At 39.8% G+C, this 17,991-nt stretch overlaps 1 protein-coding gene and 1 long non-coding RNA gene across 5 annotated transcripts in view; both read left to right on the top strand.

The window, feature by feature from the left end:
- FTO (FTO alpha-ketoglutarate dependent dioxygenase) overlaps positions 1–8,065 on the top strand; it is a 228,494-nt gene extending 220,429 nt beyond the window's left edge. For all 4 annotated transcript variants that reach the window (XM_090149890.1, XM_090149895.1, XM_090149893.1 and 1 more), the window contains one exon: positions 1,371–8,065. In XM_090149890.1, coding sequence (XP_090006016.1) covers positions 1,371–1,512 — 142 coding nt within the window. In that variant the 3' untranslated portion in view covers positions 1,513–8,065. The remainder of the gene's footprint in view (positions 1–1,370) is intronic.
- Positions 8,066–15,324: 7,259 nt separating this feature from the next.
- On the top strand, positions 15,325–16,706 carry LOC149916123 (uncharacterized). The gene is made up of 3 exons (XR_016470758.1): positions 15,325–15,405; positions 16,160–16,229; positions 16,623–16,706. It is a non-coding gene; the product is annotated as an uncharacterized LOC149916123 (long non-coding RNA).
- Positions 16,707–17,991: the final 1,285 nt, after the last annotated feature.

The raw sequence follows: 17,991 nt of genomic DNA, 5'->3' as shown, positions 1-17,991 counted from the left end.
AGTGCATGTTAACAGATGCTATTATCAGGGGCTGATGTGGAGAGCTGAAGATATATTGGAATGTTATGTGTTAATACTGTCCTTGTAGTGTAATGTACGATGGATTGAGTGCCCAGGATGCTGGTGCAGCAATTAACCACACACCAACATGGGTGTAAAGCTGAAGTATGTTTTCTCATGGGTATTACACTGCCATTAATAATTCCCAAGAGAAGAAGACATCTTCCATTTGGAAACAGTCACGTCCAGAAGGCTGACAGTGTAGACAAGGAAGTTGCATGTGTCAGTACTTTCAGAGTTGATTGTACAGAGATGGAAGATGCGTATGTATGTTTACAACAACTTTTAAATCATCACGACAGTATTTTACGAAGCATGATTTTTTTTTAATGTCTAGCACAAGATAAAAGTTTACGATTTGTTTTTTTTTACATTTGAAGAACTATGTTGACCTGCAGTCTAGACAGAAATTCTAACAATGCATAGCATTTTTTTTTGTCCTGTCCTGCTATAAATGTTAATTAATGAATAATCAACGTGTGGATCATTTGAGGGAATGGGAAAACAGAGGAGGAAAAAATCCTTATTGAAATGTGACAAATTTTGGTGGTGGCATGTTGTATTACAGCCCAGTTTTAAGAGATGTAATGGTTGCCACTTCGAAAACTTTCTTCTGCGGGCTGCAGTTCAGCTGAATATTATAATTAGACTTCAGTAGTATTGATGAATAATCCATTTAATAAAAAACACTGTGATTTAAACATTTTCTCAGGGGACTAACATACGCTAACCTCTTAATTTAATTTTATTGAAGTTTTGCCCACCTATTCATCATTGGAAGTTGTTATTAACCTCCATTTCCATTTATCTTTATAGAATTTTCTCTTTTTATATTGCCTTTTTCAGAGCTAAGCAGGTTGATACACTTGTAAATCTCCAGAATCTACAAAGCTAGTCCGGCTTCTTTAATATTGTTTAATCTATCCCCCCTGACCTTAATGCAGTAAATTCAGTTTAATCTTTCTCAATAATCTAGTAATACATTGGAAACTGGCAAACATTTAAATCTGATAATGGTTTAATCACATGCTTTAAATAACAGCCGAGATAATGAAAAAATAATTTACCATATAAAGGTGTACTAACTGAGTTTTCTCTGTGATTGGCTTTTTGAGAAATCCCTATAGAAAACACAAAGCCTACAACAGAAGAGAACTTCACTGTAAATGAACAGCCCATTTGGTCAGAAGATGTGCTGCTTTTCTTTTCATCACTCTCTTTAAGTTACTGCACAAACATATCCTTGCTGAGTATTCAGTTTCTTGCTCTAGCTTTACTTAAGTCGTTCTTCTGCTTACCTTTTGTTTCAGATGCCAGTCAGAACCAGCAGAGAGCTTGCCAGAAGAGCAGAAGCCAGAATGCCATCCCTTCTGGACAAATGAAGAAAGTAACATGCCTCTGCCATTTGATCTTGAAGAAGTAATTGTTCATCTACAAAATCTTGTTCAGTAGGTAGGATATCAGGTCACCTTCCAGCCTAGAATTAATAATAGTCAACATTTGAAGTATTTTTTTCAGCTTTCATCTTTTCTGCTTTATGGTTCCTTGGTCATTTGTTGTTTTGTGCTTCAATGCAAATTTTATTGGTTTCCACCTTAGTTCCTGAGTCACAACAAAACAGACTAGGTACCAAACCTATAGAAAGAAGCAGCTTTTAACATCTGAAGTCTGGAACACCAACTTCAGGACTTTCCTCTTCCACTCTAATTTCCATTGACAGTGTAGCCCATGGATAGTTGTGTTTCCACGGGTTCCCCTGCCACGCATCTTAACTGTCTAGATTTGGGGCTAGTTAGACTTGCCTGCTAGTCTCAGCACTGCACATTTTTACGTGCTAATATCATATTACTGAGAACAGCTGGCAGCGTTTGTCCTGGTAGGGAGTTGTAAAAAAACTTTCCAAACTAGAAACCTCCTACCTGGAACATCATGGGTGTATGTTCCTTTGAAGGACAGTGCTTTCAGGTTCAGCCCAAGGGGTGCACAGTACTGTTGCAGCAGGACAGCTTGCAGGTTGTCTTTTAGGCAAATTGGAAGATCCCATTGCTAGGGTCATGCTCTAACTGATGCACAATTACATCTACCATTCTTTTAGAAGAATGGGATGATCTGTCCTTTACACCTGACCGAAGGGCTTAAGTCAGGAAGAGATTTCCAATATTGTATCTACATGGCCTCAGTTTCCTGGAACTCAGAATTCAGTTCCTAACTTTTACATTATTTCTGCCTATTGATAGTTCTTTTCTGAGCCCAGCTTTCCCAGTGCATTGTCCAGAGCCAGTGGACCTAGGGTTTCCATTTTGGGTCAGATCCCCTGACAAAATAGTTTTAGTTTGTATGACACCAGGCATTGCAACATCTGTGTTGATCTATCCATGAGAACAAAACCAGAAGCCTATGAGAAACGAAGCTGTTTGTGATCTAGTTTGTAATAACATGCTATAAAAAGAACAATTCTGTGTTGGATGATGTCCTGAATGAGAGAGATTTTTCATTTGGATAAGTTGCTCTTCTGACTTGAACTGTGTATGCCTTTTCCCCTGTATAAAAACAGCTAGAAATTATATTACAGTAAAACAGCATTCAGTCTGTACTACCACTACAGAAAAAACAAACAAACAGTGAGACTCAGGGCTTGACATTGCCACCAAGAAACAAAATATGCCTCCTGTGTTAATCTTCTGCTTAAAATCACTGTTGGGGCCAGGCTTACCCAAAGCATACCAGTATACTTTATTGGCAAAATGTTCTGCGTGTGGATGGGGCTTGTACTGCTGAAAACTGTACATTTGACAGTATAACATACGCCAGACCTCCCTGCAGCTAAGGAAGCTGTGCCAGCAAAAATTCAGTTTTAGTGGTGTAAAACTCTGTCCACACCTACCAGCTTTTGCCAGGACAATTATATCAACTAGAGGTTGTACCTCTTAACACCTTTAACACAGCTATGCCAGCAAAAGTATGAAGACCTGGATGAAGCTTTTTCGTTGTGTTCCCTGCCTTCTGCTAAAGCTGTTAGCCACCCTGTAGAAGGAAATAAACTCTTTGAAGAATAAAGTATTTAAATTAGATTTAATTACATTATAACCTTGATCTGCACATTTATCTGTTGTCTCTCACTCAATAAATTTCTTAAAATTTTGAAATACTCTGTTACGGACATAGTTTTTCTTTCCTACACTAGCTAAAGCTGGCTTTACTAGTGGGCAGATAGCATATATTTGGATGAATGCCACGCTAAGTAGTGTTTACTTTGGATATCACCTAGAGAAAAGCTAGAGAAAGAGATGAGGATGTGGGAATTCTGCTTATGGAAAAGGCAGTTCTCACAGAAACAAATACTACTTTGGAAGTGAGTAAGATGAGATCAAACGAGCTAATGATGTAACACTGTTAACATAGGGTTTGAGGGAATTGTTTGTTTGTTTATGCTGTTACTTCATGATTAGTTTGTGTTTAATTAAGCGCTGCTGAAAACCACGGGGATCACAGTATTGAAATGAATCCGACAGCTATAAAGGGTAGAGAAGGCACAGCAATGTTGTTGCTGAAGTGGAAGCTATTAAAAAATCATTGGCAAATAATTATTTCCAGCAGCAGTGAAACAACACTGTTTTATTTTCTTGTACTGGGAGAGTGCTGGCAGCAATAACACAGTGTTTAAAACTACGTGATTCTAGGTTTTGTCTATGCTGAGGGTTAAAGCTAGTGAATTAGCTAAACTAGTTCTAGCCTCAGTCCAGTCAAATAGCACTCACTTAAGCCAAGGCAATGGCAGAAAACTGAAAAATTCTGGAATGGATGAGACCTAAGATTCACTGGCAAAATACCAATAATCAAGTGGTTAAAGAGAATTAAAGCTCTGTGTTGCATTCAAGTCTCACATCATCTGAATCAGTGTAACATGATTGAATTCAGTTGAAAGGCAGAAGTATAAGGAGGTTTCATCTCTCCAAAGCCCAGAAGAGTTGATGGCAAAGACATGGGTAAGGTTGATGGAACTGTTTGAAGCATATAGGAATGCCAAAGGGTGTCCCAAGAGAAGAACGTGGTTAAAGGTAAATATCTGTAAAAGAAAACTGAAAGACCAAGCATGAATTGTTGCTCTGCTTGAGATACATACTAGAAGCAGAGAAATACTTTGAAGTTTTCTTTATTTTATACATAATATAGTTCATGTTGCAGTGATACTTCAGCAGTCCATTTATATTCCAGCATTAGGTAATGCAGTATGGTTTTGGATGAGCCGAAACGCACAGCCCCTGTTGGATGTTCTGTGTATAGCAGCTGGTTACCAAGTCTGGATGCTCTAGATGCATGAGGACCAAGGTCAGTTTGTTTCAGGGAAGAGGTGAGAGCATAAATTAGCTTCTAACGTTAGATTCAGCTATTCTTTTAAAATGGGAAAGTTCATGGCTTTGTGTACATTTACTTTTCATCAGTCATGAAAGAATTAAGGTGAAATAGTTCACTTGCACATGCATGTCAGGCAAAATGGGTTACAGAAGATACAGATCAGTTTGCCTGTCTGCTCTTGCCTTTAAACAATATTCATCAATTTTACAAAAGCTACTGACTAAACATGGAACCAATACAAATGAAATGCTCAAGGCAAAGGATTTCTTTAAAAATGTGATAGAGTTCGTTTTGCACTTGTAGAAAGAAAATGTTGGCAGAAAATGAAAAACTTCTATTGTTTCTGTAATGTGGGGGATGAAAGGTAAAGGCCATTTATAAGTATTTGATAGAAAACTGCTGTGTTATGCCATGTAAATTAGAAATGTTTTAATAATGCTTCATTCATATCTCTGCATATGGAAATATTTTATCTTGTAGGTCGTTTCTTGTTGTTAAAAGGTTAAGTAAATAAAAAATATGAATCCCGGTGCGCTAAATTTTAAAGACATCGTGCTTATGCTCTGAACTTTACAGAAGATCCTGATTATCTAAATTGAAAATAAGAATGCCATGGGTACTCATCAAACAGAAATTGCCAAGGATAGGTAACTTGTAGCATAATAAATACTCAAATCAGTTGTCTCGCTCTCATTTAGATGCAGTCTTCAGTTTCACAGATAATGAAGTAGATTTACTTAGCAACATGTCTTGAAAGTCATGCTAGACTTCTAATTGCTATGGGACAGGCTCAGGAATTCCAGTACCATATTGCAGCAAAAAAAGAGGAATTAATACAAAAATCTAACACAAAAGATAACTAAAATATTACAGTGTGTTAACAGCGGACACTGCTCCTTTATCGGTCGGTGCAGTGCAGTTCCTCTAGTCCTGTGACACACGGTGGAATTTGGGTTGATGTATCAGAGATTAAACTAGCTGATGGTAAAGGTGGGATGAGAGGAGAAGAGAAATGAGATGCAAGGGATGTGCATTCACAAGAGCAAAACTTTATTACGTTAACTCATATGAGAATCATCCAGCAGTAACTTGTACAGTGCAGGCCATGACCTCTCCCTTGATTGTTACCACCTGATGCGCAGTTAATGTTCAGTCCTTAACCCTCCTCATGCCCCCAGCAGCTGGTCCACATCTCTTCGGTAGGAGGTGACCACTACCTTCTTCTGCCAAGATTACAGAGTTGGGAAGAGCACTCGTATACTGCAGGAACAAGCTGAGCCTCCATATCTGTCCTAGCACACCTCTGGCCTACCATACCTCTGTGGATTGAGTGCCTCCACAAATCTGTTTCTGTTGAGATTTGAGTTGTTGGAACTCATCATCTGCATTGCCCCATTGGGCTGCTGAGCTGCCATAGGGAGGGGCCAGACAAACAGGGCACTGTCTGCAGGAAAGCTCCTTTTCCCCTTAAAGACCACTGCACTCCCCACAGCAGGCCAAAAAGCTCAGCTCTATACTGATCACTTCACCCTACTACCAGAGCAGAGGCAATCCTCAATAGCAACTTGTCTTTCTAGTACAAACTCAAACCCATCACCTTTAATGTTACCAGGCATCACAATTTGCATTCATCTCTCCTATTCACCTTAACCTGGGGCATTCATTGAACAAGAGAAGATAATGTATGCATTTGCAAAATGACTGTACTTAAGCTACAGAATTGGCTGAACAATATGTGAAATAAAAGGCATCAGATCACTGATAAAATGAGCACATTAAAATGCTGATGTTTGGCAGTGAGTGCTTCACATATGACGTGAAAATTATGCTTCATCTCCTCATTGCTTTGGTGACAGCACTCAATTCACATGATAGAACAGGACATACTAGTCTACAGTTTACATCCTCTAATACCCTGTTGGTTTTACAGTGCTGAATTTGGACAAAACGTTGCTCTCCTCCCCCTCTATATCACCAAATATTTGCTTTCATGCCAACACATCTTGGTCTGATTAGTCTCCTTGATTAGAGGCTAAAGTAAAAAGTCAGGTGTATAGGATTCCCATTATCCTTTATTTCACCGGTTCTAAGAACAGGTCAGATAGAGTTATTTCATTGAAAATGTGAACAATCAACTTCTGTTTACCATTAACCTTCAGTTTTCTTTTCTTAAAATCAAATCAGGGCTTGGTAGGCAGTTATTTTCATACATGGCCCTTGATCAGTGGAACAATCTGTCAAAAGCCATTAAAACCTCTATTAGGCTGAACTGCATTCAAAGCTAAACTACCCAATCATTAAAGGGCTGGGATGATTGTTTTTAATACAGTGTACGTTTATTTCTCTCTGAGTAGTAACAACTTTGAGCATGTTAACTAAGGCTTTTTACTATCAGCAAGTCCTGAGAAGCTTGGTTTCTTGTGAAACATGAATATCTGTGTAAAAGAGGAAAAAGTGAACACACTGAAATAACCTTTATGTTCTCAGAAATGCCTCTTCATTTGTTTCCTTTCCTTGCATCCATCAAGGATGCAAATGGAATGGGAAGACATTTACCAAAGTCCTTTGCTCAAAAGTTTCACCGGAAAAAAATAACAGCTAATGACAGTAATATATTTAAGTGACTTTTGAGGTTAATATCTCAGGATGCTTTGCGCAGAGAAACTGAGGTGGAAGTCAGATGTGTGGCCATGTTCTGAGCGCTAGTGCTGCAGCAGAGTGTGCAAGATACCTCATTGCTGGCATGTCTCAGTTACTTCCAGTTAATCAGCTCCACTTACAGCTTAAGGATGCTCTCATAGAACTATTTATCTCCAAAGATACATTTGAAAGTGGAGCTGGAATCCTTCTCCCTCATACAACATTTAACGTATTATTTAATGGCATAGCATGTGATAATCCATCTCGTGTAACGGAGGTCTTTCAGGCTTCCTAATACTTGATTAAACTTTTGAGTGAATCTTTTAGTTACCTTCCAAGTCCCCGAGCTCTCAATGGGAAAAAGTGAATTTAACTGGGACTATTAAGTTATTCCATGGAGAATATGCAAGAGTATTAAAGTACAACCCGCACTCTTTTAGCTGTGTTTTAAATATGCTCATTGGGTAGCCCCCAAGGTGATAGAACTGCTGTACTAGGAAACTCTTAAGAAAAGGTGAAGATGCATTGCTGGAACATGCTGGAATGCTTGCTATGCACCTGTTAGCACTTTTTGTCTGGTACTTATTTTGTAGTCTGGTAATACTTTACTGAGAGCACTACTTCCCTAGTTATTTTGATGAACATCCCAGTAATTTATTACTCAAACATTATCAAAGCATTCCACGATCGTTTCATTGCTGTTCTTTCCATTCTGCTTACCAATGCCCTTTTTTTCCCATTTGTTTCATTATTAACAGTACTGTTATTAGCAAGTTCTGTTCTTTGTTAAACTGACATGGCTTTAAAGCAAGAAAGCATATAAAGTAAGTATCAGATAGCATTCATTCAAATGCATTTATTTTCCAGCCAATTTATTTGGATGTTTTTGCTCATGTTGCTTATTTGTATTGCTACATCTGATTTGTATTAAAGACTATTTATGTAACACTGAGAAATGTAGAGTGATATTTAAGTTTGTATTATATATATTTGCTACTTTACTCGCTTTTGTAAAATAAATTACTTAAAGAATCTGCTGTCTGTCGTTTGTCCTCCAGAGTGTGTTAGCTGTTATCATCAATTCTTCACTGTTGCAGTGAGTGGAAGAAGAAGGACTAAGAGAAGTGTACTTTTCACAGTATTCAGGTGCATGAGCAAATTAATTTTGTGTAAGATTCCTCTATGCTGATTAGTGGGAGGTAAGCTTCTTCAAAGCAGCAAACTCAAAGGAGCACTGACCCTGCTCTTCAGTGGGGCATCTCCCTCTACCTGAACTCTTCTGCAACTCCAAGTCAGTTGCCATAGGTATTCCCACCTGTTAATGATGCTGACAGTTTATTGATTGGAAATGGATGAAAGGTAGTAGGGAACTTTTATATTATCATTGAAACTCATTGAATTAAATTTTGACTATAGCACTTATCTTCTGGTCTGGAAGGCAGATTAATTTCTTTTACTTTGGTAAGACTTATACTATAAGTGGACATGTCTACCTTCCCCACATGCACACCCCATAATAGTGCTTCCCTCAGTACAAATGTGTAGCTCTTCCACTATATTTAGAAGATATTCTTCTGACTGTGCAACCTTACGCTTCCCATATTCAATACAAACTCTTACCTTACGTGAGCACTAAGAATGCAGTGCCTACCAGCACTGCATCAACCTTTTTTGAGCGTATAAGCATGGGCAGTGGTTTTTGCAGTAGAAGTTGCAATGGAAAACACATATAGTCACATTAAATAAGACAATATCAAAGAAATGTGTATTGCTCATAGGATAAAAAATGGTGAGGTTTGTGATGTCTGTTGTTTCTAGATTTTGTGCAGGTCTCTACTACCTCAAAGGAAGCGTGAAGTCCATGCTAAGCCAGATACAGGCAGATCTCATTTGGTGCTCTGAAGAATGCCATTGTAGAGCACAGCAGGCTGATTTGAAGTACGCGTGCCCATGATGCTAAGATGCACTGCAGTGCTCTGTGTTACTTGGAGTATCCTTAACACCGTAACTCGTGTGCCTAGTTACTCTGCATTACTAGATGCCAGCCAGGAGGTGACACAAGTGTGAAGAATGATGGCCAGGTCATTCCCTGCCAGGACTAAATGGAATCTTCTAGCCAAAAAGAGTTGACAGAAAGCACCATTCACATATTCTCCAGCTGAGAGTCAGCAAAGCATCCATTCCAGGAGCTATGAAATCTGATTTCTTAGCCTAGAACATTCTTTCCTTGGCTTCAGAAGTGTAGCCAAAAGTAAGTATATGGGTAACTGGATAAAAGGCACTTCAGGAAACCGGAACTATTTTTACACATTTTCTAACAGTTCATTGTTATATATGTTACATTTACCTAGCAAGACCAAGGTGAATTTCCCTTGCATCAAGATTTCCTTAAACTGATCCTTTTTTTTTTTTTTCTGGTTCTCTCAGAGCTTAAGGTTACCTAGATTTTCACTCTCTTTATCTTTTTATAAAAATGGGCAAAATACATGGCATTAATGACCTTGCCAAAAAAAAGGTGCAGTCCTCAGGGGGTCTTTACAGGGTGTATGCAAACACAAGGAGACTTTGCTCCTCTTCATTCAAAAATAGGCATCTTCTGGGGAGAGTAAGGCATTCTTTCAGTCTCTGCAGTCAAGAGCAGCTTGCCTTAAATGAGGCAGAGACTAATCAGGATGCCTCCCCTGCACTGGTGGCTGGTGAGGGCCAGGTACTCATACTGGATGGGGTAGAAACAGCCCAATAGCTCCTGCACCAGCTGATCTGCGCTGTGGGAGATAGCTGTCCTCTAAAAAGTAAAAGTGAAAGCCTGCCTTTGGAAAGCACTTGCTTACAAAGCCTCTCATGCAAGCCAGACCCTAAAGGGAAAAAATAGCTCAGCATATTTAAAGCCAGGAAGAAAATAGAAAAGTTTAATTCCAAATACTTGAGATGCATCATGGTTTTTTGTTGGTTCAGTGGGAAGGAGGTGTTCCCAAGGAGAAGCCCCTGTATTCTTTCTGTATCAAATCCATCATACAAACCTAAATCCTCTTCGGGGTGAGAGACTTGTTTATTTTTCACTGTGAAGATTCTACTGCCCTGTACGTACAGTTAGGACTCTGCACACAGGAGTTCCACAGATTGTATACGTAAACACTATCCTATAACTAAAATATATTCTCCCATCCATTCAGTTATAAGAATTCCTGAACTAAGAAGTTTCAAGTTATATTGCATTGCAGGTCTGCGGTTTATCAATCAGTGTCTTTACTTTGCTGTCACACAGTGACACTAGAATTTGTTTTTACTACAAATTTTTTACAATGTCAGCTTTTTTATTCCAGGATGATTCAAATTAAAAATAACAAATTCAAAATAAGAAATCTTCATTGAGTTTGTAAATAGGAAAAAAAAAGAAATAGAGAAAGTTTATGTCACTCTGGATACATGCTTTTCCAGCAGGTGAGTTTGTAATTGAGTCCTTTCCAACTAAACAGACCATGCATGCAAGTTTTGATCTGATCTATATGATATCCTCCATAAATACTTCTATTCTACACAATTATATTTTATTTCAACAGGTATGTGTGAAATTTGTTGCTTAAGTATCACTATCACTCTGAAACTAATGGCACTTTGTAAATCAGGCTTCTGTTTTCATCCTATTCCTAGTTACATCTCAATTATTCGGGTGCAAATAGTAAGCACTGTTTTATAAGCCTTTATATTTTCTGTTCACAAGGACTTTACCAACATCTAATAAATTTTATAACTTCTAAGAAGAAAAGGAAGTGAAATCCTACTTGGCAAATCATAGCTTCTCAATGGATTTTTGTAGCCTTTTGGCATTTTGAACCCCGGGAATGTAGAAGCTGCATAAGGAGCTGTTGCTGGGTTCAACTAGCTGCACCAACTGTTAAGGTATTTTGGTTTCTCTTTTATTGCTTAACCTCTGGGGCCTAACTCCGGGCTACCTGATAAAGCAGTTGTTTGGGAACTTTAAACCTTACAAGCTCTGACTTGATAGACATAGAACGAGGTCCTGTATTAAACATACATTTTAGAAGCATAATTTCAAATCTGGAAATTGATTGTGGCTTGACCTACTTATTTTGAAGAGCTCACTATTTCTTACTCTCTTTTGCTTTGCTGATGTTATTAGATCTATTGTTCTTTTACCAGAACTCCCAGCTGATAGAAGAAAAATCAATGCAGTGCAAAGCTTGTTGGGCAACAGCAGTTTCATTACAGTCAGGGCCGCAATTAACTACCTAAGACTAAGTTATGACATTTCCACTTTTAAAGGTTACAAACTCTCATATTATGCAGCTTCGGAATTCTCAGAGGGCTGGAATCAAACACAAATAAAACAGGCTGGGAACGGAGCAATCTTTTTTAAAAATTCCATGTTGAGTGCTCATTTTTTAGTACATGCTAATATGAGAATCACAGACCATACGGAATTCCTTTCCTGATTTTTAAACAGGTAACACTTCCCAGGCTTTTCTATTTATCCGCATACCTTTATGCTCACTCATTTTAATCACACCGTGGGCACAGCGACCTCTCAGCTGCACACTGCCCCTGTGTACAGAGCAGCACCTGGAGGATGGCTGAGGATGCGCCCTGCCTGACGCAGCGGCCTGAGCTGCTCATCCTGGATTAAGTTTGCTCAGAGGTCTCCAGATCAAACACACGTCTGCCCAGCTAATGGGGTCAGGGCGTCTCCTTCCAGTAATGGATTGGTTCTCTCCCGGGCAAAGTGGCTCTAAGAGAAATTGAGAAAAGATCCATCCTTAGATAAGATTTGACGCAGCCCAGGAGAATGACAGTTACAGCTTTTGCTAACAATATTGCAAAGGCAGAGCCATGCTATGTAGGAAGAGTAGGATGACTCAGGGAGCTTTTCCAGTGACATGTAGAGAGATCCGTGCTATGGAAACAGATTTGAGAGAGAAAATAAGTGTGGGTAGGTGGCTGTTCTGTTGGAGAAAGTGAGGGGTGTCTCCATGTGGGTAAAGTCTTCCTGTGCTGGGTGCTGCTGCTGCTGACAGCAGATGTTTCTATCTGGCACGTGCAGAACTCAGGAGCTCACTGGATAATGAGCAGGAAGAGAAAAATCTCTCGTTCTACATACCAAAGTTTGCTTTCGGTGGATAGAGCTAAGTGTGCAGTGATCTAACGCAGGCACAAAATGGTTACAGAGAGCTGCAGGAGCAGGGGAACCTCAGAACCCCAAACTCGGAAGGGGTTGACTTAGAGGCAGTGATCGGGTGGAGCGATAACAAACCTCTTGAGTGCCTGCCCTGCTTCTGCCCACCTGCCGCTGCAAGGCTTGTTCTCCAGCCACGTAACAGAACCAAATAACCCTCAGTACTGCCCGCAGGGAACAGCACTGATGTACCAGTGGTGGTGTATCCAAGGCAAACCCTCCATGCTTGCACCAGTAACCACTGGAGCACCGAGTCTGTAATTACTGAACCGGCTGCGTCATTCCTCCTTAATTCATATTTACTGCACATTCCTTTCAGAGCCTCACCGGGTAAAAGATAAAAGAATACAGGCTCCTGCAGTGTAAATATATCACAGTGCCAAGGAGTAATGAAAATACCTTTCCTGAAATGCAGCGCAGGATTTTCTATTATTTAGAAACACCGTACATCATTATTTTACAGAGAAGTGAAATATGTATAAAACGTTTCTGTACATTTCTCCTCTAAGACTACCGCCGAACCTTTCCTTCCCTTTTTAAAGCAACCATTTAATAAAGTCTGACACTTAGTAGCAATGTTTTGAAATAATTTTTGCTGCTCTGCCAGCAGTTTGCTTTGCTGTGAATCTCTAAAGACAAATCCCTCTACAGCGAATCTAGCAAAATTCAGCTCCGTGTTGTATGTCAGGGTTGAGGACTGGTTGTCAGCTCTGGCACTGTCAGATTTTATCTTTAAATATGACAGGCAATTTGTTGAGGGAGCACTTCTGAATGACAAGATATAGTGGTGTTGTAAAACATGGCACCTGTGTGGTATGCCCTGCCTTTGTGGACATCAGAGGCTATTGTTTCCTTTGCTATTAGACAGCCACAGTCGCACAATAAGGTGTGTAAAATGTTCACAGAAACCTTTTAAATAGACTAGCAGGAAAGTAGATACCCTCCGGTCATTTAAGTCAGGCCATTTATCATTTTATCTTATAAAACACAACATTCACTAAAATATGATGTGAAGAGAAAGCCAAATGCTCTGCCGAGCTACGTTGGTGCAAGCCCAGCATTTGGCTGTTATAAAAGTGTTTCTCCTTAAAGTGCTGCACAGTAGAAAAATTAGGATTTTAACTCCTTCACAGATAGGTGGCAAGAGCTGCTCAGAGGGCTGCTGACACAGGGGATGGGGAAATGACCACTGCTTGCTGCACTGGGGCTTCCTGGCATGGGTTGGTAAGAGCAGCTGATGAAAAATTAATACACCTCATATGTTTGGTTTAAAAATAAATAAATGGGTCACGGGGGATAACGGCTTAACAATAAATAACAGATCTAAGTAGCATACGTAAACTGAAGGCACACAGTGGCTGAGCCACTGCCAGATCAATGGAGGGCTCTTCCACATCGCTGGAGCAGCGTTTTTTTGCTGGTGGAATGCAGTCTTCTTAAGAACAGGAGAACAATACTGAGAAAACCCAGCAGAAATCTGGTGCCACAGAGTCACTGTGCGAGCACATCCCAGGTTCTGTCCTTGAGCAATGCTGATTCTCTCACCCCTCTGACAGCAGGGGATGGCAATATACTGGAGGAACTGGGAGGGAGCTGAGTCATTCTTTTAAAAGAAAAAAAAAACACCTTTAGACTCTTATTTTGGTGTCTTTCTGTTGCCTAAGACGTGGCTGAGGTATTGTGGATTGAATGGCTCCTGTTCCTGCAAATGTGTGGCAGCAGGGACAATGCCATCTGCACCCTCCTTGGGACAATATGAACTGTCTGCACTCTGCTTGCACGTGAGCCAACCCATTCAGAAACCCAGCCCTTGGAAACCTCTGCTATAGCAAATGCCCCCCTCTGTCCTTGTTCATTCACATACTGGTGAAATTTCTTTAAGGACAGGGAGAAAATACAGGCCTGCTCTGATGGATGGAAGAACACAGTTGCTGTGTGGTGTGCTTTTTAGTGGCACTCATTGTCCCCACCATGAGGACCGAGGCTCAGTTGAGACTAATGTCTGTGCAGATTTTCTGCATCCAAGAACAAGGAAAATATCAAAAGATAGGCTTTTAATGGGGAGTAACACTGTGATCAAATCCTATCAGTGTTCTGCTGTCAGTTGAAAGGCATGCAGTATTTACTATTTTACCTAAAGTCTGAAGTCCTGGAAATGAGTGACTCTGTAATAACATTGCTTTAGCTTTCATGTAAGAAGTAAATAGCAGGACTTCCCACTCACAGCTGAATGGAATTGAAGGGAACTCTGCAAACTCAAACACTAGGTGGCAAATACAGAGATCCCTACTTAAAACATACAGTAGAAGCAAAGCTACAATCTTTGTTGCTGCAGGCCTGCCCAGTTAATAGCATTTAGTGGTACTTGTACTGGATGTGTGTTTAGCTTTGTCATGGCAGCTTGAAAAAAAATAAATGTAATGGAAGCTAATGGGCACTAGAGTGAAATTAGTGGTTAAAGTGCAACATGTGTGCAAGTGCACCCCTCATTGGAAGGAGTTGGCATGGCTTAAATACCTTCTGCGTTTCTCATTCTGAGTATAAATGAACTGCTGTCTTCTCAAATAGATGTGTATACCTTAAAGGAAATTCTGCAGATGAAGAAAAGAGAGCCTGTGCTATGTCCTTTGTGAGAGACAAAACTATTTGCCATGTTTGCTCTTAATGTAATTTTCAACTTCATTAGAAGAATATGATACATTTATTTTTAAAATAGAATCATAATAGCATAATTGTGTTCAGATGTTTTTGAATTCACCTCCAATATTTTTATGATTCCTTTTTATATACAAGGTTATAATTTTGGAACCACTGGGAAAACCCTCAATACGTCTTATCTAAGTTAAGATCTTCTGACAATTACATTCATATTCTAATATGGTTTCCATAAACAACAGAAAGCAAAAAGCAGCTCCAGAGGATTAACCATTCCTGCTGTTCTTGGTATTTATTTCAGGATAAGGTGAGCTGCCTCTGAAGAAGCCCATCCAATCCCCTTGACTCTAAGAGAGCTAAGGCAACTCGTGTGTCTAACCTTCAGATAGCTAAATGCAGCCAAGGAAAGTCCATCTGTAGTCATCTAAGTCCTCTGACTTTCCCTTCGATGCTTTTGAAGAATGTTTGCCTTCTCTACATTCACAAGCAGTTGACCGTCAGTGGTACGTTAACTTCATAATGGAATCTAATTCAAAGGGCTTTTAAAAACAAGGAGAACATTTTATTGTAACTAATAGTGATGGATGATTGCTATGGTCACACAGAGCAACATAAATCTTCATGCCATGCCCAGTGCTAAAAAGCAGACAAATTCAATAGCTCAGGGAACTCGTGTACTTTTAGCATAGGAAAGTCATACAGGGAAAGGTTTTCAGACCTTTCCTCCATTAGGAGGGCAGATAAACACTCAGTGAAGTAATTTGGCCTGCCCATCACTGAGTAACGTGCCCCAAAATGAAGTGCTGCACTGTATTTCCACTCTTGTCAAGCAAGTGGCCTTACCAGCAATTTTAGGGAGAATGTAATGAGAGAAGAAAACTCCTCAAACATTCAGGCAACCACATACATCAGAATTTACTTCCCCAAATAATTGGAGCAGCTGTATGTAATTATAAGTTATCTACCTGCTGAAATTCATTAGAAATTGGATATAAAGTCCTTAACGTATTCTCCAAATGTGTATGTATTGGTGTCTACATTGTGCAGTTATATAAAAAGTATCAGGATTAATGAGCAAGGGTTGTTTTTTTTTTTTTTTTTAAAGTGGAAGCTGAAAATCAGGGATAGAGGTGAACTGATCATAATAAAAGTGAGAGTAGCCCTGTGTCACAACCCATGTGCTGTTAGTTTGTGTGTAACCCCTGGCTGTTGTAGAAGTTTCTTTTCTAATATATAACTTGAATATTTGTATTACAGGAAAACTGAGATGTGCCAATCAGTAGGGAGTGGTTCATCATATTCAGTACTCTGCAAATGTAATGCACTGGTGAGCATGCTTTAGTACTTCCTTCCATAGGTAGTTCACAGACGTTATAATTCAGTGCTATGTGCACTGAATGGGAATAGTGGTATTTGTGGGAATAGTAGGTGTTTGATTTAGTGGGCTCCTTGTGTCCTCAGTTTACCCATGTAAGTCATGAAGGTGGTTATCATGAAAGTGTGGGCTTATATGGCAATCAAATTAATAGTGAAGATTCCCAGGAATGGCTTTCTTTGGCAGGAGAAACTGGCAATTGATTGATGTACAAGCCACTTCCCTCTGGGCTTGAACTGTGAAGGATGTGGTCATCCACAGCTATAGTAATTGAGATGGCAGAGGGAATGAAGGAGTGAGTAGGAAAAGGAAGTAAATATGCACAAACTCCATTTACTTTCTCAGCTGCAGCTGGAAGCGTGCCAGGAGGGAACTCTTGAAAGCTGGAAGAACTGGGTGGACGTGCTTGGAGGCAGGAAGGTAGGTGGGAATGTTCCTCCACACTTCTGAATTTACTGTGGTGCCTGCAGAAAGGAATGCTTTTGGTAGAAAAAGTTAAGACTTGCTTTCTGTGATGAATAGAGTAACCAAATTCAGGCAAGGATATTTTTCTAGATGACTGTTCCATCTATAGGAACAAAGCTTTGGTACTGCTGTAGACAAAGCTTAGCTTGAGAAGGCTCACTCTGACATGCTTTAACTGTCTGCTAAATGTGGAGAAGCCCCTGGGAATGCATTTCCAGCATTTGTCCTTTCCTGAGTTGTGCTGAATTTTGAACTTATGGCCAACTTTAATCAAATGTGAAAGAGAAATTCAGGTCTCAAAGATGAAAGTTCAGAAATATCTATGGAGAGTGTAGAGAGCAGTAAAGGAACAGAGATGTATGGCAGTGTCTCCTCCGAGGAGCAGCCAGCAGGACATGAGCAGCACTGTCCCTCAGCAGCAGGCAGTTGGTTCAATCACAGCAAGTTTGGTCTGCCCAGAGGAAATTCTAACCAACACAAGGAGATCTGGGTTGATGGGTATTGGGTGGGGGCAGGAGCTTCCGTGACTGAGAATTCCAATCCATGGGAAACTGGGCTTCATTAGTTCTGCTGCTCACAAGACAGCTTCCTTTTGGTAGCCCTATGAAAACAACTCTGTTTTACACATATAAATCAAGGGTAATATCATTTAAAGTGCTTCAGGTACACAAAAGCTAATGTTTTTCAAGCTTTCATGGGTTATGCATAATGGACACGCATTCTCAACTCACGTGTGCATGTAATAGTGTGGCACTTGGAGCAGATTTGGGATAGATATTGAGCTTTTCACCCCAAGTCAGCCAAGCTGATCTGACCGACCAGCCCTGGTGCTTTGCATCTCAATTTTCTAACTGCCAGAGCAAAGGTTTTTATTCTAAAGAATAAATCACTTAACCTGCTTTCCTAATGAAGTATGATGTTTGCAATTGAAGTATGATGTTTCTATGTTCACAATTACACTCTGCACACACAGAGATACGTATCCTAATCATCCAAGGACCTACTTAAACCAAATTTAACTGAAGGAAGAGGTAAGTTTCTGCAGGTTTTGTGAGTGAAAGCAGGAAAGAGGCATTATTAGAACCAGTAAGGACATGCTGTTTTGAGAGCTCTGTCCTAGCAGAAATCAGGTACCCTACAGACGCATTACATTACAAGACAGAGCTCTTGAGAGCTCTCACAGAGCAAGTGAGATTCCATGGATTGTATGGCTTAGAGAGCTTCTTGTGCTTATATTGTGATAAAACTT

This window comes from Phasianus colchicus, chromosome 13 (genome assembly GCF_987193195.1).
Source record: "Phasianus colchicus chromosome 13, bPhaCol1.hap1.1, whole genome shotgun sequence".
NCBI classification, from domain to species: Eukaryota; Metazoa; Chordata; class Aves; order Galliformes; family Phasianidae; genus Phasianus; species Phasianus colchicus.
Note: the sequence above shows the minus strand (reverse complement) of the source record. Positions and strands in the feature narration are given on the sequence as shown.